Source organism: Setaria italica, chromosome I (assembly GCF_000263155.2).
Source record: "Setaria italica strain Yugu1 chromosome I, Setaria_italica_v2.0, whole genome shotgun sequence".
Taxonomy (NCBI): Eukaryota; Viridiplantae; Streptophyta; class Magnoliopsida; order Poales; family Poaceae; genus Setaria; species Setaria italica.
The window spans coordinates 2627870-2646272 of NC_028450.1; the positions used below are offsets into that span (position 1 = coordinate 2627870).

The following is an 18403-nucleotide window of genomic DNA, read 5'->3' on the forward strand; positions in this document are numbered from 1 at the left end:
TCATCACGACGCCGTATAGTGATCTGACGGCCAGACGCTCCCTACGCCGCCACTGCCCCACTATGGCCCATGCCTCCGCCGGATCCGCTCCATACGTCGCCACCTCCCCCGCTCCTCCTCACGCCTCCGCCGCTGCGAACCCGCTCCTCCCCCCGGATCCGCCCCTACTACCCCCCATGCCGCCACCGCCCCTGCTCCATTGGATCCGCTTCCTCTCTTCCCTACGCCGGATCCGCTGCCTCTGTTTCCCTATGCCGCCACTGCCCGCTCCTCCCCACGCCTCCGGCGGATCCACCATGGATGGCCACTGCAACGGCTACCGGGACTACTTCTCGCAGGGTGCTTCTTCTTTAGCGGCTCCCGCCTTTCCTCTTTCCGCCGCCGTCCCTGACCCCGACAACTTGGACCTTCTGTCACAAGCGGCGTCCTATGCACCAGCGGCCCCAAGCCTCTCGACTGAGAGGGTGCACATGGAGAATCTTGATCTCAACTCCTAGGGTGACGGTTTCCCCTTCCTCGATGAGTACTCAAGTTACCTACAGCGGGGAAGACGTTGTGGTGATGGCGGCAAATTTGGCGCGTTCGACCCTCCTCGACCGAGCAGTGGTGGTGCTGGATCTGGCCATGGCAGAAGCCTGGCTGCGCGTGGTCACTGCAGCCACACCGTCAACACTGCATCCGGTCCGCGGCCTCTAGGTTCCGGCCCCCATGTTGGAGGTCCTCCCCTCCGCGTTGGCGACCCGCCTTTGGGTTCTGTCCAAGGAGCAACCTCTGCCGGGATCAACGCAGAGGATGTTGGCGGTCATGAAAAGGTGGATGATGAAGATATTTCGTAAGTTTCCTGCTTTGTATCTTTGTCATGTTCAGGTTCATCTTCCTATTGTTTTGGTTGGTTCAGTTATTTGAAATGTTTGAATTAGAAGATCTGAAATGTTTGAACTAGATGAAATGTTTGAACTAGATGATCTGAAATGTTTGAGCTAGTTGTTATGCTTCACTTGATCTGTTAGATGTTTAAACTGAAATCTCTCAAATATTTTGTGTAATAGAACAAGTTTGACAAGGAAAATTGGAACAAAGAGAACACATATATTTTTTGTGAACTTGCTGTTGAATAAATTCGGGCAGGGAATTATCGTGGTGGGACTATGACTAGTAGAGGTTACAAGAATATAGCACAAAAATTCAAAGAAAGGACTAACCTCAACCATCAAGTCAAACAATTTAGAAACAAATGGACACAATGCAAGACACTATATACTTTTCACAAATGGACCTTGGGTGAATCAGGATTAGGCAGAAACCAGATGTTGCAAGTGACTGTTGGTGGTATGGACAATTAGTTCTGGTTGGATTTTCGAGACCTATGTGTCTTACCAACCGGAACTAATGCTCACTTTTCCACTAGTGGATGTTGAAGATGTTCAGCATGTCACTTTAGAGGGTGTTGGATCCTTGGACTAAAGTTTAGCTCGGGTCACATCGATGTTTGGACTTAATTGATTCGTCTCGCGAATTAGCCTCATTTATGTAATTATTTTTGTTATTAACCTATATTTAATACTTCTAATTAGCATCCAGGAATCCGATGTGACCTGAGCTAAACTATAGCAAAGGATCCAAACGCCACTTAATTAGCCCAGCGTGCTCTTCCAGGTACGGCCTGCCAGGAGGCCGGGGTGCAGCAAGACGACGCTAGAGCCGAGTGAAAGGCCAAAGTTGGACTCTGCCGAGAGTCGGCGTCCTCCTCATTGGCCGACGGCGATAACGGCGAGCACGTCATGGCAATGCCACGTGGCGTCAGGATCCACCTATGACACTTAGTTCAAGGACGGCTAGGTACCTATATATATCGGCACCATTGCACTGAGGGAAAATAGAAAGGGAAAATCAAAATAGTATTCACAAATTATTTAATGTAATAAATAGAATCACATGATCTATGGCAGATGACGTACTAATATGGAATTAATTAAGGAGATCGTTATACTGTTAACTCTTAGATGCCTACATCTTTTCCTTTTATTTTTAAAAATTATCTTTTCTGTTTTCTCTGATTTTTAGCTTTTTTTGGTGTCTTGAACACCACCTGTTGTTCTCACGTATGAATTTACTTATAACTATTTATTACATTTGATTGGGTGTCATATCATCCGTGCAGCTACATGTACGTATCTGGCCTTGATGACACAGATCTCAGTGTGCGCGCTTGAGTTGCTGGGTCAGTTGATCCTTGATAGGCATGTTCTGCTTTGGGTTGATAGCCCAGGTGCCCAAACATCTGTTACTGTGCCTGGTACTGATCCTTGGAGACTGGATAAGTTGCTCCCTCTGGGGTCCACAAATAAATTAAATATACTACGCACAATTTGCTGATATTTATACGTATTCATGTTCACGCAGTTGTTGGCATTATTCACCGTGGGCACAGCGTGCGCTTCCCTTGGGGTCCTGACATTCTTCATCTCCAACGATGTCTTCGTCAGGTCCGTCAACGTAAGAGCGATGATCCACTGTTTGCTGTCGTTGGTGGCAGGGGCATCCGGTGTTGTCTCGGCCATTTGAAACTCAGAGATTGCCAAGGCTCGTTGCCGTCAAGCTCAGGAGTAGGCGTTACATATATAGCTACATGATGAATAATTATTGGACTGTATTTGTGGCTAGTAGCCATATAATGCTTTGGAATCTGAACCTTTCCAAACACTTCTACCTATACGATATACATTAGTATATGTTTTCAAAGCATGGATAGGGGGCAATTATCTAATTAAGGGGTTGGTCTTGGAGCCCAAAACAAAACTTAGCTTTTCGATTCACATATGATGGGGAACAAAGAGAATCGAACTACGACTAACAACAACTGAGCTTGCCACTCCAAATAATTAGTGCTGACCATTTGTACATAGTATGCTTGTGTCGACTCTGACCCTCGGTGGACCAAATAATGTAAATGTGACAAGCGTCAAACCAAACCACATAAGATAATATTGGATTAGTTGTTGGTATTACATCCCAAAGCTGAACAAGTCAAGGGCCAGCTCGCATCATCCTGCACCGAACACTAGTCACCTTGTGCGTTCAGTACATGGATCTGATGCTGCACCCACCACTTGCAGAGGGCACTCGTCGCTCGTGCATGCAGTACTGATGGAGGACTCATCACCTCCTACAAGCGTCGTGTGTCATGTGGTTGGAACGAGGGGACTGGGGAGGCGTTATCACGACTCTTGAGTTAGGATTGTAAGGGCACCCACAATAGTTACAGAGACTCTATAATTTGTTCACGTCAGTTATAGACATTGCTTATAGTCTAGCAACACAGTAGACTCACTATAACATTTTATTGTATTGTGGTCCACGTGTCAGGATTTTTTTTAATCATCCTTCTCCCCCTCCTCATTCTCTCTTCCCCACGTCGGTAGCCAAGAGCCAGCCCACACATGCGCCTCCGCCTGGCCGCTCCCCAAGCCAGCAGGCTAGCTCCCTCTGCTGCACAGCCACCGCCTCCCGTTCCCCATGCTCCAGCATCCGCCTCCCCGTCGCCCCGCGCCAATCGGCGCTTTCCTGCCCGTACGGGCCGCCGCGTGCTACCTCCTGTCGCCCTATTTGCCGGGCGGGTACTGGAGCTCGTGCTCATCGCCTGTGGGCCGCGGCCATGGCAGCCTAGACCCTGCGCCCGCGCCGACTGCAAACTGTCGCCCCGGCTTCCGTGCTCACCGCGCCATGGCTGGCCCCGCCCCTGCGCCTCCTCCGGCTACCGCCCCAGCTTCCTCGCTCGCCGCGTCGTGGCTGGTCCCTGCTCCTGCGTCGGCCGTAGCCGGCCACGCTGCTGAGCCTACTATCATCCCCCAACGTGCGCACCCCACGCTGGCCAAGCGGCCAGGGGCGAAGCTAGCGCTGAATTTACCGTGGTGCACTGCTTAAGAGAGTTGTAAATTTTACTAGGATTATATGGTAATTTTGAGTCTAATTAGTGGTAAATAAAAATTTTACCTAGTGCATGTGCACTAGGAAGAGACAACATGGCTTCGCCCCTGGCCACGCCTTGCCCTACCTCATCCCGCGACGGCGGCCCGGGCGGAGGTGCCACGCTAAGGTCGGAGGTGCCACGCTAAGGTCGAGCTTCGCATGCCGAACTAGCCCGCTGCAGCCTGGGCAACGTGTGGGTGGAGGTGCCACGCTAAGGTCGAGCTTCGCATGCCGAACTAGCCCACTGCAGCCTGGGCAACGTGTCGGAGGTGGAGCTGTGGAGACTAGAGCCTGTAGCTGGAGGGAGAGACGCAGAGATGCGAGAGGGAGAGAGAAGACACGTGGAAAGGCACGCTATCGGCTCTCGCTAGTCTCAGCAACAGCTGCTTCTTCTCTTTCGTCCACCTAGGACAAAACGCTGACCTGGACATCACATAGAGAGCATGTAACGGCCCGTTGCGGCTGCCCTAAGGATCACAACGTGAGGGCTAGATATCATTGTATATCACGCGCCCCATGATATATCTTTAAAGCTTGTAGCTATATCGTCTCCAATAATATGTTTTTTCGCTATGGATGGTCAAAACTATTTTTTCCTGTCCTAGAACAAAATGGGCTTGTATTTGAGATAAGGAGGATATCCAATGGAATAATGGATTGGTCATTAATGATGTGTCTACATTCCACAAGACACAAGAGTAAACACGATGAGTTGCGAGTTGAAATGTGCACGCAACAGTCGAGCACAGTATCCATGAGAAAGAAGGCGTTGCGGCTGGCCTTCTGGCGATGCCGTCGTCCGTTGACAGGGCACGCGCGCGGCGCCATCTCCGTTGAGTCGGAGGCGGCGGATATTCTTGGAGGAGCCATCGGGGAATGAGGCGGCGGGTTCCTGAGCGCATCGGCGTGGCTCGCGGCAGTGGCGAGAGATTGGTGATTCGCCACGCCCGAGGACATCCGCCGCCTAGGTGCTGACCACCGCGGCACATGCTTGCCGACTGTAGACCCGGCAACGCTTGCCAAACTCGAGGTTTGATTGCTGCTAGTGCTTGCACTTTATTAGAATATTTGATGAAACGTTAGTTCAAGATGACAAATTACCTTTCAATATATGTTGCTGACTGCCTTTGGTGTTCAGTAGTTGCACCTTATCTACTAGCAGCGGCCAGGCATTTGAAAGAATTAGCATCTTGTTCAAAGAGAATCTTTCAACCAATAGTAATTGGAAGCTGATGCTAACAAATTTCTGACTTGTGCAAGATTATATGACTAGCTTTCTATACATGTATTAGCTATTTCGAAGATTTTACCTCTGCCCATACATGAAAACCAATTTCTTTTGCTGCATAGAAGTATATTGTTTGGTGTTGGTTATCGAAGACATGGTATTTAAATGCTCTTTTTTTAAGTGTCGGTGATTGCTCTGTGTCTAGGACTGAAGATTTACGTGTACCTATGTATGAACATATGTTTCAGCAGTGCTGTCAGCTTTGCTAAGTGTGGGAATGCAGCAAGACATTGGTGTGCATTTGTTCGAAGGCTGAGTTATGTGCTTCTGGTTCTTCATGGAGAGAACTTGAGTGTTATATTCTGATGATCAATACCTCGTTATTCATCTGCAATGCCTCACGAATCTTAAGCATTGTATGCTCAATATTTGTTCTTCACATATAACACTGTTTTTAGGTTCATCATCATAGGCAAACTAACCGAAATACAAAACTGTAACACACATAATTCTATTTTTCCATCTAATTAGTTATAATACCTTTTATTTCTATAGAGAAATTGCCCTAGTATTATATTGGCACATCATCATAAATTGTTCGTTTTATTGGAGGGTCTACCAATTAATCCATCTTTTAGCTTAGTTTTATAGTGGCACGTCATCATAAATTGTTCTTTAATGTGTTCTCCCAGATGAATTGACTAGTATAGTAGTTTTCCTTTTTATCAATTGCCTTCTTTATATTTAACCTGCATAGGTCGTCTTCACCTCCCAATCTTCTCTCAGAAATACCTTCGTACATGTATGCATTAGCACCTCATGTTTTTGCAGCCACTGGAAACTTTGTTGTGCAATTTACTTGAAGCAGCATGGTTTACCATTGAGCTCTTACCTGTCCAAGTCTGCCTTCTACTCCCTCTATCCCAAATTACAATTCGTTTTGACTTTTCTAGATACATAACTTTTGCTACATATCTAGACATAGTATATATCTATGAATCAAGAAAAGTCAAAATGAATAGTAATTTGGGACGGAAGGAGTATTAGGCAAGTACAGGTACATATATATTGATCTAGCATGTATAGTACTTTTGCGATTTGTATGAAAGAAAGCAAAAAAAAAAGCAGAGAATCCTAAGCAATGAAGAATCAATTTCTGTATGTTAAATTTAGCACATTCCTTCAAAGCTTGGTACAATATAATTCAACTATCAGCTTGGTACAATATGCAATGGTCAGCTAAGTACAGTACCACTTTAGGTGTTGCCGTTCCTTTTAGCGCATTTATTAATTATAGAAGAAATTTCTTATTTGACACTAGAATATGACTTAATTTCTTTTTTGACACTGACAAATTTTCTATCATATAGCACCGAGTTCTATCTTTTATTCCTTATTTAAAATTTTCATGACTTTTGTCACTTAAGTCGAAACAAACAATCATAAAATTTATGATTTTTTTTATAATAGAACAAATGAAGATGAATCCATTTTGCTTTAAAACACACATGTACCTTTTACCGTTTTCAAATTAAAATTCACCAAATCTAACTACTTTTGAAGCATATTTGAACTTTTATGGTACCAAAATACTTTCCAAAAATTATGGAAAATAACTAATATTCCTTGCGAGAGATGTATTCATTTATAAAATTATTTTCTATCATAAGTTACATAAATAATTACAAGGTTCTTTTAAATTTTCCCAAATTTAGGGTTCTTCACAATTCTCTATGATTAAGTTTTGCTAGAAAATAATTTAATAAGTTCGAGCATCTTATATGAGAAATATTAGTTATTTTTTAAAGTGTATTGGTGCCATAAAAATTTAGATAATTCATAAAACTAGCCTAATTTGGTGAATTTTAATTTTAAAACCATAAAGGTATACGTGTCCCTTTAATAAAAATGGATTAATATTTATTTTTTGTATCACTACAAAAAATTTCATGATTTTTAGAGATTGGTTCACCTGACTTAACTAACATAACTGACGGAAATGTCAAATAAGGAATGAAAGTTAGAAGTTGGTGTGAAGGGGAAACTTTTCAAGATTAAGAAAGGAATTAACCCATCTTCTAGTGACACTAAGTAATTTCCTCTTGATTATAGCAGGCTGATCGAGGGAATGTACAATTTTCTTCTCACGATTATTGAATTCGTACCCAAGACCAGGGTCATAATTGATTATTTAATTCGAACATGGTTATGGTTTTGATTTCATTTTCACCTTAGACGAACAAAGACCAGCTGTTATGACGATCTTTGACACTGGGAACATCAGCTCCCTATCTATCTAAAGTGAAAAATCATTCTGTCGTTCTACGATTCTTCTTCTGAATTTCATCCCGATTAGTTTAGCTCATTTAAATGTTACTCTTTGCTTACTTTGTTCCTTTTCAACCAGAATATGGGCACTGCCTATTCATTTAAATGTTACTCTCATTTAAATAGCTCATTTAAAGCATGTGCCTTTGCTTCCTAATAAGAATTAGGATACTAATTTGGTCCACCTGAAGGAAACAGCTGCTTTAGTCCCGGTTGCTTACCAGTCTCAATTGCTTTAATTTTTATGTGTCATAAGAATCTAAGAGAAAGTATTCATGTTTCGTCGGTTATTATATATCGTTATATTGCTTAGCTTAACTTTCATACAATTCCCTGTTTTCTCGATTATATGATCTGCGTGATTTTATTACTTTGCGATGTGCAACATCATGTCTAATTTAGCAAGCATATGCGTCCATCTTTTCTTGGAACTTTGCTGCAGGTCAGATATGAAATGATGCCTGCTTACAGGCTGGACAATACAAAGGAGAATAGGAGAATATATACTACGGATGCACATTATTGTTTCTTAAGCTGATATATGCTTTGTAGTTATGCTCATAGATTGATTTAACATGTATATTTAAATGTCACAAGTATTCTCCGTGTATTACTTGCATACACGGGTGCATCATTTTTCAATTTTATTTCATTCTATTCAACATATACTTAGCCAAGGTGTGGTTTTCCATATTCTTTTCGTTTACTGTAATGAACATTGAAATTCACTTGAACCTTCCTGAACCCTAATCAGTAGTTAGCTACAAAATGTTTAATGCTTTTTGCCAGATAATGTAAGCGTAGGTATCTATGAAATGCAGTGTCAAGGTCAATGAAATTGCAATAAGTACAATCATCTAAACATTCCTTAGGTCAAAGAACGCATAGTAAAATCAGTAAAAAAAATTTGAGTTTTTGACAGAACAATTATTAGACTCGGCTTCACTCAGCGTATCAGAGCATATGTATAGGACAGTCCAATTTTTGCCCAATTAGTATGGACGATCAAATCAAGCCACTACAGAATCACACTGCTCACACATCGATCAGCGGACAATATAGTTGACTATTAAGGATGGGACAATGGCAGCGAAGCAATGAAGGATCTTGTCATGGCGCTTTGGAACTGAGTGCAGTGCTCCATCGCACATGTTTCAACGTTGATGCGGAGGTACCAGCACTACAATAAATCTACCGGTTTACGACGATATAAACACGTTTTTTCTTATAAATCGAGCGTCGTAAACTGCGAATAGTGACGTTCTATTTTAGTGCGTCACTAGATAATGATGAATGAAAATTCATCTCACGTGTCATCATAAAATTATTTCGAAGGTTGCGCCACATCGGACAAGAATCCAATATAGTTTCGACGTGGCAGGTGTGTTATGACGATTTTAATCCGTCACAAATTGAAGCCCGGTTCATGTAAGAGCCTTTATGAGCCTAATTTTGTTGTACCATTTTTAGCCATTTTAGATTTCCGCGCTATTTTTTTGGCTGAAAAATGTTTATTGCATGCCATATTGGTCCGTTTTTTCTAGGTCCTAGCCATCTAACGAAGAGTCATTATTACATTTTTACAGTACCATATTGGGCCTTTTTTTGCCTAGCCCATTATTGTATTCCGCACTGCCATATATTCAATGTTGCCTGCTGATCACCATCACAATCACAGACATAAAAACAATTCATTTCCAACTCCCATATTGTTCATATCACAATCAATGAATAGTTCACCAGCAACAATAATGCAACATACAACAAGTTAACCATCAACAATACAACATACAACAAAAGTTCATCAGCAACAAACAACAAGTTAACCATCAACAATACAACATACAACAAAAGTTCATCAGCAACAAACAACAAGTTCACGAGCAACACACTTCAGTTGAGAGAAGGATTCACCTGGCTCTGACTGGTGCTGAAGTTTATCAGGCTAGAAATCAGATAATGCAACTGCTTTGTGGTGTTCTTCAAAGCTTCGAGCTCTTCTGCCTTAGTCTTCAATGTTATTTCTTATGTTTCAGCCCTCAATCTCAGTGCATCCAGACTCCTGTTTAGCAATCTTTTGCCGAAGTTGTGCGTCCCTTGTTTCTCGTTCGCAAAATTAGCTTGGATTTCTTCTACCTGCAGAGCAGTACCAACCCTAGTTCTTTTCTTCGAGGGTGGATGAAACCTCTCGAAATGTCCTAAATTGGACAACTTCAGCCACTGCTTCAGCAGCAGTCTTTGATTGGCTGTCTCCAGGTTGGGTAACAATTTGTTGAATTATACAACAATTAGTTTCATTAAATCCACCATGAGATATGTTTTGGTAGTGTACTTATTTGGTTTGTAGATATTAGAATATTTTTTATAAACTTAGTTACAATTGGAGAAGTTTGAATTAGCACAAACTAAAACAACTTACAAGGGAGTGGATTGTTAAATGCTATTTCGACCTCAATTCAGAATCTATCGTGAACTGAGCATAGCTCATTTGGTAAGGTTCCTTACGATGGAACCTGCCCACCAGAATTTAACCGGCGCTATTCTTTCAATAGTAGGTGACGTGCCCCTCGACAGTAAAATATGTGGAGTATCTAACATCACACTTGTCCATCTCATGGCATTTTAATTTCAAGCCCAACGTATAAAGAAGCGCGACAGCTTACATAGTTACCTCATCCGTGTCTTCTGGTCCCGTCATCGTCGTTTACTTCTTGATGCATGCCTGTACACGTACGCCTAAGCAAGATCCATTCACTTCCGTGTGAGCGATTATCAGGAAGACAGGAGCAGATTGACGCTGGATATGGAAACCACGGCACGTAGATAGACACCGACACATTCTCCGTCGTTGAGTAGTTTGCGCATGGTCATGCAGATCTTCCTACACGCATGGCTGTCCGCCAAAGTCACCAACCCATTGAGTGCAAGACGATGGCATGGTAGTGGAGATGAAGTACAAGCAGAGAAACATCATGCATTTGCCACCTGAATACCGACGGAGAAATTATTGTCAACATGATACTGCAGGGACAATGAAGTAGGCCAAAACTTATGAATTCCTTTGAATTTTGTAGGTACTTGGCGTACATGAATAAATAATGCACAAATAACTGTAGTGCCTAGAGCACTAGACTCATAATTTTTCTGCAAATATTGAGCCCTCTCAGTTCCACCTAAATGGTTCCTTAATGCGAGTGATGCACATGCATGTCCTCCATGGTTCTCAGCTGTGGTGCCTCACCTTCATCCTTCTCGAAACTCGATCGTTTTTCCCAGTTATAGCCGCTGCAAGATTAATGCCACCTTCAACGTGCAAAAACAATCATCACCACCACCAAACTTACCGACCACATACATCAAACTCAACTTCCATCCAGCAACCAGCAGCCATTGGTCCCTTCTTGTACCGTTAACAGCATCTGAATGAAGTCCTGTCACAAAGAAACAGGAACAGAAAAGCACAGCATAAACATAATAGAGCATTTTTTATGCTTAAGGCAGAAGGGTTCAGATTCTATACATGCCTCTCCACTTTCTAGCCTCTTTGAGCTCTATTCAGTTTTAGGCCTGCATCACCTTTCAAAACCAAATTGAGTCACATATTTCATCAACTTTGCAGATCAGGACAGTTAAAAAATGATAAAACAAAAGAACACACATAATTTGGATCATATCAAAACAGGGATTTAATTAGACAGGGCGAATGTATAGAAAGCAAAACCTCTATCTCAAATGCCATTTCAAATCACTTCATCTCCACTCAAGTGCACGTTCTCAGCAAGAACTTCCCCCTCTAGAAACTCAGCACAATTGCTGCTCGTCAAGCTTCTGATTCCCTCAAGCTTTGTTTCATCCTTCTGAGCCACACATTCTGAAGTTGTGTGCACTTCCATTGTCTCAACTGTGTCAATTACAACATCAGATGTCAAGTTACCAGGCTTGCTAGATTCATCAGCCAAAACAACTGCTCCCATTGCTGCACAGCTTGTGCCTGATGCTGAGGTGTCCTCGGATCCATGTGATGAACTAGTTAATTGTGTTTGTTCAAAAGTTATATCATCATGTGATGGAGAAGTCTGAGCTCCGCTGAAAAGGGCACTGGAAACTAATTTCACCGGACTGTCACATAGGACCTTACTAACACTATTTCCATGATGAGGTGGGGTTTCCTCACCAGGTGGGCTTACTAAAGCCCTTTTTACAGATTTGCGAAGTTCCACATGGCCATCTCCATCAGAATCGTACTTTCTCTTAAGCTGAACCCCCAGATCTGGACTCAATGTGCCATCTCCATCAGATTGTTCTTGTTGGTTTGCATGCATCGTAGGGGAGGGTTTCTTGTACCCTTGCTCAAATACATAAGATGGGACCTGCTCCCTACGGACATGGGTGACAGCCAGATCCATCCCAGGCTTCCACAATGAATACATGCCAATTTCACGCATAAATTCATCTACTGTCCCACGGATATCAAATTGTTGACCACATTTTTTCAAACCCACTTTCCTTGATAAGCCCATGTAGAAGGCACAATGTGCACACTCTATTGCTGGATCTGAATACTCACATGGGTAAGGATGGCACTGCAGAATTCCTTTAGTATCCCGCTCAATCTGCATTTTAGAAGAAGAAATATTAAGGAAATTATTCTTTGCAGTAAATTATCGAAAATAACCATGCTGTTTATGTGGACTCCATGTATCTAACGAAGAAAAGTAAGAGCATTTAAAGATATGGTGCACAGAAGTAAGAAACTCAAAAGGTACCTTCAAAGTAAGTTGTCTCAAACGAGACTCAATCCATCCCTTCCAAAGCCGAAGATCATCATCATCCTCTGCAACTATGTCAACCACTAGAAACTTTCTATATGCTTCAAAGAAATGGAAAGGCTCAAATAAAGCATCCCAATTGGCCTTATTAACGTCGATTTCCTGCATGAAAGGTAGGTAGTGAGACCATACCAAAAATATTAGCTCTCATGTAAATTATCAGGTACAAATTAATGCATACCTGACAAATTTTGTTGCCAAACTGAAACTGCTCCATTATAACCCTCAGTGTGCTGGTTGAAACATTGTAGCTAGAGTTCATGCATGGGTAGGCTGGAGTGATGATAGGCATTAGATGGTTTCTATCACGAGGATTTTTGCGTGGATCCCATATAGAAAAACCAAGATCATCATTCTTAATCGCACATAGCATCACTGGATTTGGCCATTGCCACTGGGTAAAAACTCTGAAGAATCTAGAAACCAGCATACTTGGCACAGCATTAGGATAGAGTTGGCAGACACGAGCAACCAGAAGAGCCCAGTTGACACCCCCAAGGAAACCAGTAATCTGACAAGGAAAATACTTTAACATCAGAACAGTTTGTTTGCATGGACAATCTTCTTTTAATTACTGGTGGTTTCCAACTACAAAAGAAACTTTGCAGCTAATTGATGATAAACTCATGCTTACATTAGAATAAACACCCCTTCTCTTTGCCCAGTACTTCAAGCATCTGAGTGTTGTCCGGAAGTTCTGCAAAGCATAAATTTTGGTATACTGACACATTGGAACCAGACCCTACAGGAATAAAGGTGGGAGGGGGATGTTTCATATAACCTCAGCATTTGGAACAAGTCGAAGAATCTGATCTGCCACTCTGCATCCATTAAGGCTTCGAACAGTTGCTTCATCAACATCACAAAGAACAGATCCTTGAGAAATATCAAAATCCTGCAGCAGTAGAGCAAGAAAATAATACATCCATTTAACAAAATTTAGCACGTGCATATGTGTTTGACAGTTTGAGAGAGAGAGAGATCGCACGGTAAATTGTATCAAATCTCCACTCTTTACAAACATGGGTATAAAGACTTTAGGAAGGCTAAATAAACAGTTAGAGGTATACATTTTGCCTCTCCCATCATCTTAAAAGGCAAACGGTTACCCAAATGGATTGCATCAAGGTTAAGGAAAGCATTGTGAATGCTATTCAACGGCGCTTTCACATTAACAAATGTACATGCTGAACAATTCAGGTGTATCATTTTAAGAAAACGGGGATTTAAAAAAAACGCCAAAAATATATTACAACTTCCACTCCCGTTACACTCTTGAAAAGCAGGAACTATAGAAGATAACCTAAGTGGCTAAAACACCATCTCAGGCAGAAGGTATACGTCATGAGCAGGAATTTATTCAACAAGTGTGACAGAACAAGGACACATCAATACATACAAATATTCAAATGAATGACTTACTGCTGGTATTTCTGAAGGAGAGAGGCTAGCATAGAGAAGGTCAATTGATATCCCACGAAACTTAAATTTCAAAACAGGTACATGAGCATCAGGTACAGGTTGCAACTCAGTCACTTCTTCCTTTTCTGCTAATATGCCATGCAGTGTGACAAAGAAATCCTCCTGTAGAATATTATTATTAGTATCCATCATAAATCGTTATGGAATCTATACAATAAATAGCACAAGCAAATTTACCTCTCGGTTCACATATGAAGGTCCAACACAAAGGGTATCAATATCAGCTCCAGGTCCATGAACCTATTAAAGTTAAAAGAAAATTTACCTTATAAAATGTTTCATACAAAAGGAGAGCATATTGTATCAGTACTTCACGAAATCAAGTAAAAAGGGGACAGAAAACCTAGGGAAGGATGTTTTTTATGCCTTACATAAATTTTTCACCAAGTTAATTTCTGTGATGCAGAGGCAAACTGGTTACATAATATAATAGCTATCAATGAACCTCTACATTCTAGAACCCGTTATTCCTGCAAGTTAATGCTAATAAGCAGAAATGCAACCTGTCCAAAATTTTGCAGTATCCCAGTAACAAGTATGTGATTGGACTGTTTATCAGAGGTACACACAATAGATAACCACTCTCAGCAAATCTGGGAGTACCATTGCTCTTGAACACGTATAAATATTATTTCGTTGAAGAAAGAAAATTTTAAACCCCATAAGCAGTACTGATCTTGTCTACAAAACAAGAAGTGCAATCTGTCACCTTTCCTTATATCAAAATAACAACTAGCAAAAAATCAAAACCAGCACTTTATGTTCCAGTATAAAATTACAGTCTACTGTAACATTCCTTTATTTGTCTACTTCCTAGCATTCTCTATGTTCTCTGGAGTGTAGCTAGTAATAGGTTATATACCTTCTAATCAACTATTTATCTCAACGGCAATTCACAGTACTTGCTTAATGCCATTATGTCAATTTAATGAAAAGTGGAGTACCAAACTTGAAAGCACCTACTAGTTCATAAGTTGCAAGCTCTTCTGCTTATGCAACACATAAAACAAAGTCTGAAGTTCTGAATGCTGAAGAGCTATTAGAAAAGGCCTAAGCAATAAAATGGTTTCTATTATAGAACAAAAGGAGAAGGGGAGGAGCTAAAATACATGTATGGAAAGTAAAAGGTAGCAATCTAGGTACATACAATTATTGGGACTTCAATTCCATTTAATAAGACTATTTAGATGCAAGGAGTTGAGCTTTTTTCAATAACGGAATGGCAGGAAAAGTTGTTGCTGGCAAAAGAATTAAAGAGGCAGATACCCCCAATCTGTAAGACCCAAAAGTGAAAAGGACTGCATTTGCTCGTTCAACCAATTGCTCAGCATATCCCTTCTTACTGGTCAACTGCTTCACCCATTCCTTGACTATCTGTAAATTCAATAGAAAGTATATGTACAGGTTAATGTATGATGCAACACTTCAAGCAAAGATTGTTCGAGGAAAAAAATGAACACTTCAAGCAAAGATTGTTCGTGAAAAAAAAAACACTTTAAGCAAATATAAATTTAAGAAGGGGAAAAAAAGGCAGCAAAACAAGGTCTGGTATTTCTACAAAGTAGCAATGGAAAAGAAACTATGTTTATCGACATTCTACTTTGCAGTTAATGAACTGAAATGCTCCATAGCAAAGCATATAAGTGCTGCAGAAAATACTATCAATGGACATAATCATGTTGGTTACCCATTAGGCAATCTTACCTTTTCAAAAAGGTTGAAACCAAAACCATACAAGTACACGTGTGCAATGCTGCCGCAGCAAAACGCAAAACGGCAGTACGCACCATACAGAGCTCAACTAGATAGTACATATTTGCATATTCCCTTCTAAGTTCACATCTCAACTTCAATTATGTCTGAGATTGTCAGCCTGTCAGTTCCTGGGTAAACAAGCAGCATGTAGATAGCGGGCAAAACAGGAAGTAAGGAATTACCTGACCAATCTCCGACAGCACCTCTTCCCGCTTCGCAGACTCCTCCTTCCCCTCATAAAGGCCAGCTTCAACCAAAAACTGAAACCAAGTTTTCCATCAGCAAAACAAAAAGGAACATCATCACAATGCAGTTCACGACGAGAAACGTAAGCAGCAACGAAGGATAACCTTCTCTAGCTCGGCCGTCCTCTGGAGATCCGCCACCGTCGGCCCGGCTAGGGACAACGGCGGGTCCGTGCCGGCGTACCGCTTCGGCGACGACCGCGCCGCCGCCCTGCCCACGCCGACAGATCCCGCCATTAACACAGCCCAGCCGCCTCCGCGCGCCGCACGACCCAAGCAAGCTAGCTAGCAAATCCCTAGAGACCAGTAATCCGCGCCACGAACCCCAAAATTATCCGCTAAATCGAGCCTGCCCTCTCACCCAATCAATCGGTGCCCCCTGGATTCAAAACCAACCGGAATCCGCGCCTCCTGGCGGGACACTAGCCTGCCAAATTCCGCCCGCAAAGTTCCCCGGCGGTGCAGGCGAGGCGGAGCCCTCCCAGAAATGCAGGGCAGCGCTACCCGGGGCGGCGGCGGCGGCGGCGGCTGAGGAGGAGGATCGCGAGGAATGGAAGAGGAGGCGGACTGGATGCAGGAGAGATTGGTTTGTGCGCACAGGTGGCGTGGGCAGCGTGCGTGTTTGCGGCGGAGGGGAGGAGGCGGCGCGTGACAGAAGCCGTGTGGGAGGGGGAAGCTTCGCCGGCTGCGGCTACGAGTTCAGGCCGTGTTTAGTTGGGGAATTTGGGAGGTGCCAAATTACTGTTACAGCACTGTAGCACACTGTAGCGTTTCGTTTGTATTTGTGAATTATTGTCCAAATATTGACTAATTAGGCTTAAAAGATTCGTCTCGCAAAGTACAACAAAACTGTGCAATTAGTTTTTAATTTCATCTACATTTAGTACTCCATGCATGTACCGCAAGTTTGATGTGATGGGGAATCTTCTTTTTGCATAGTGTCAAAGTTGGAAGTTGGGAGTAACTAAACATGGCCTCACAGACGTCCAGGGCGCGTGGGTTCCGCGGCTGGCAGGTCGGCCATGCCACTTTACGAATTGTTTCCATATGTGGGTTTACTTTCTTGGATGGACGAATTTCCAATAGAACTGGCAAACGATGGAACATGAAATTGATTTAGGATAATCCATTCCATTGGAGTACTCAACCAGGTAAAGCACATGTATTTTAGTTGTTAAGCAACAGTGCTACACAGCACAAAGTAGCGTGTGCATATTGTTAACACCGAGTTTTTGTCAGAATCAACCGGTTCTCACAGCAGATGGACTTGCAGAAGAAGATACCGTTGATGACCCTGCGTTGAACAAAAACAGCCACGGGTGACCAGATTCCAGAAGCCGATAGAAGACTAAAGGGGATCCAATCTGAAGCAAAACCGACTCTACTAAATAGGGAAAATGTGGAGATTTATCTTTAGTAGTTTTAGATTCGTTTGTACTTGTTCATGTCGTAACCAATTAAGATTTTAGCTTGCTCCAGAGTATAAATATAAACCCATGAGCCTTATATCGAATAATCATCAATCAATCAATACAACCTTTCACGCCACGCCGTCAAAACCCTAGGAGTAGGAGTAGAGTAGAAACCGGCAAGTTTCTTCTTGCCCGTAGGGCTGCATTGGTTTCGATCTCAGACGAGTTTGTAAGTACCGTCACCCGATCATTATGTTATATGTATCAGAACTTTCTAGGCCTCGTCCATCTCTTATCATGTGGCTAGTATCGAGTTAACTTAGATTGTAAAATAGTACTTTCTAGGCTTTGTCCAATATTTTATTTATCTTTGACGTTGCTCATAGTTATCAAGTTGCTTGGTTTATTAAGTTGCATCGTATCGATCTCTTAGTTTTATCGAGCGCTCACAGTTATCGAACGGCTTAGATTTGATTAGGTTGTCTTTATTGACTCATGGATCTTGTTTAAGCGTTTCTCAGTTATCTGATCGTATCGGCTGGTTAGATCTGGCATGATTTACTTGCTTTATATGCTAGGTCCGATAGATCATTAATCCTACCCCTCACATTGCTATCCGTTGTATCCTTAACGTTAAAACGCTTCCTACGAGAGCCGATGCATCGGTTGGGTCTTATCCACATATCTTTGTAGTGGGATGCCGTCATTAAGCCGATGGCAGGGTGTGCGAGGCCTTGCTGCCACGAATTAGTCTATTAAGTTAGTGGGTTGAAGTTAATACTCTCTCAATCGTGTACAGTACATGACTCATGACATTAATTAGATTTGTTGGCTTAATCGACTCATAAGTGATAGGTCAGAGATTCTTACCGCTATGTTCTAATCTTTCAGATTAACATATTAAGATTGTGTTATCTTGTTTAAGTTCAATACACGTCTCATGATATTGATTATATTTGTTAGTTTATTTTACATGCTCATGGTGAGCAAAGGCTCCCTTTATGGCTGTTAATTTACATTATTTCTATCTTAGCCCGTCGGTTCATGTAGCCGATGGCACTTACCATTAATATTTCTATTTATTTATACCGCATGATTATATTAAAAATCTAACTGCTATGGTGTTTATTTAAAGTAATGCCTGTCAATGAGCTC

The 18403-nt window shown here is 42.1% G+C and overlaps 1 protein-coding gene across 6 annotated transcripts; it reads right to left on the reverse strand.

The window, feature by feature from the left end:
* Window positions 1–10518: 10518 nt before the first annotated feature.
* On the reverse strand, window positions 10519–16528 carry LOC101779504 (nuclear poly(A) polymerase 4). Of its 6 annotated transcripts, none has more exons than XM_012848855.3 (12): window positions 15942–16528; window positions 15774–15851; window positions 15103–15210; window positions 14014–14076; window positions 13777–13938; window positions 13136–13249; window positions 12989–13051; window positions 12536–12865; window positions 12292–12456; window positions 11247–12138; window positions 11050–11092; window positions 10519–10956 (listed from the first exon to the last, which is right to left on the reverse strand). In XM_012848855.3, the coding sequence occupies exons 1-10, from the start codon at window positions 16071–16073 to the stop codon at window positions 11266–11268; spliced, it is 2088 nt and encodes a 695-aa protein (XP_012704309.1). In that variant the 5' UTR covers window positions 16074–16528; the 3' UTR covers window positions 10519–10956; window positions 11050–11092; window positions 11247–11265. The 6 variants fall into 6 exon arrangements, with proteins under 6 accessions (XP_012704309.1, XP_012704310.1, XP_022682468.1 ...); XM_012848856.3 differs by having other exon boundaries at window positions 11046–11092; XM_022826733.1 differs by having other exon boundaries at window positions 11050–11101.
* Between the last annotated feature and the right edge of the window lie 1875 nt (window positions 16529–18403).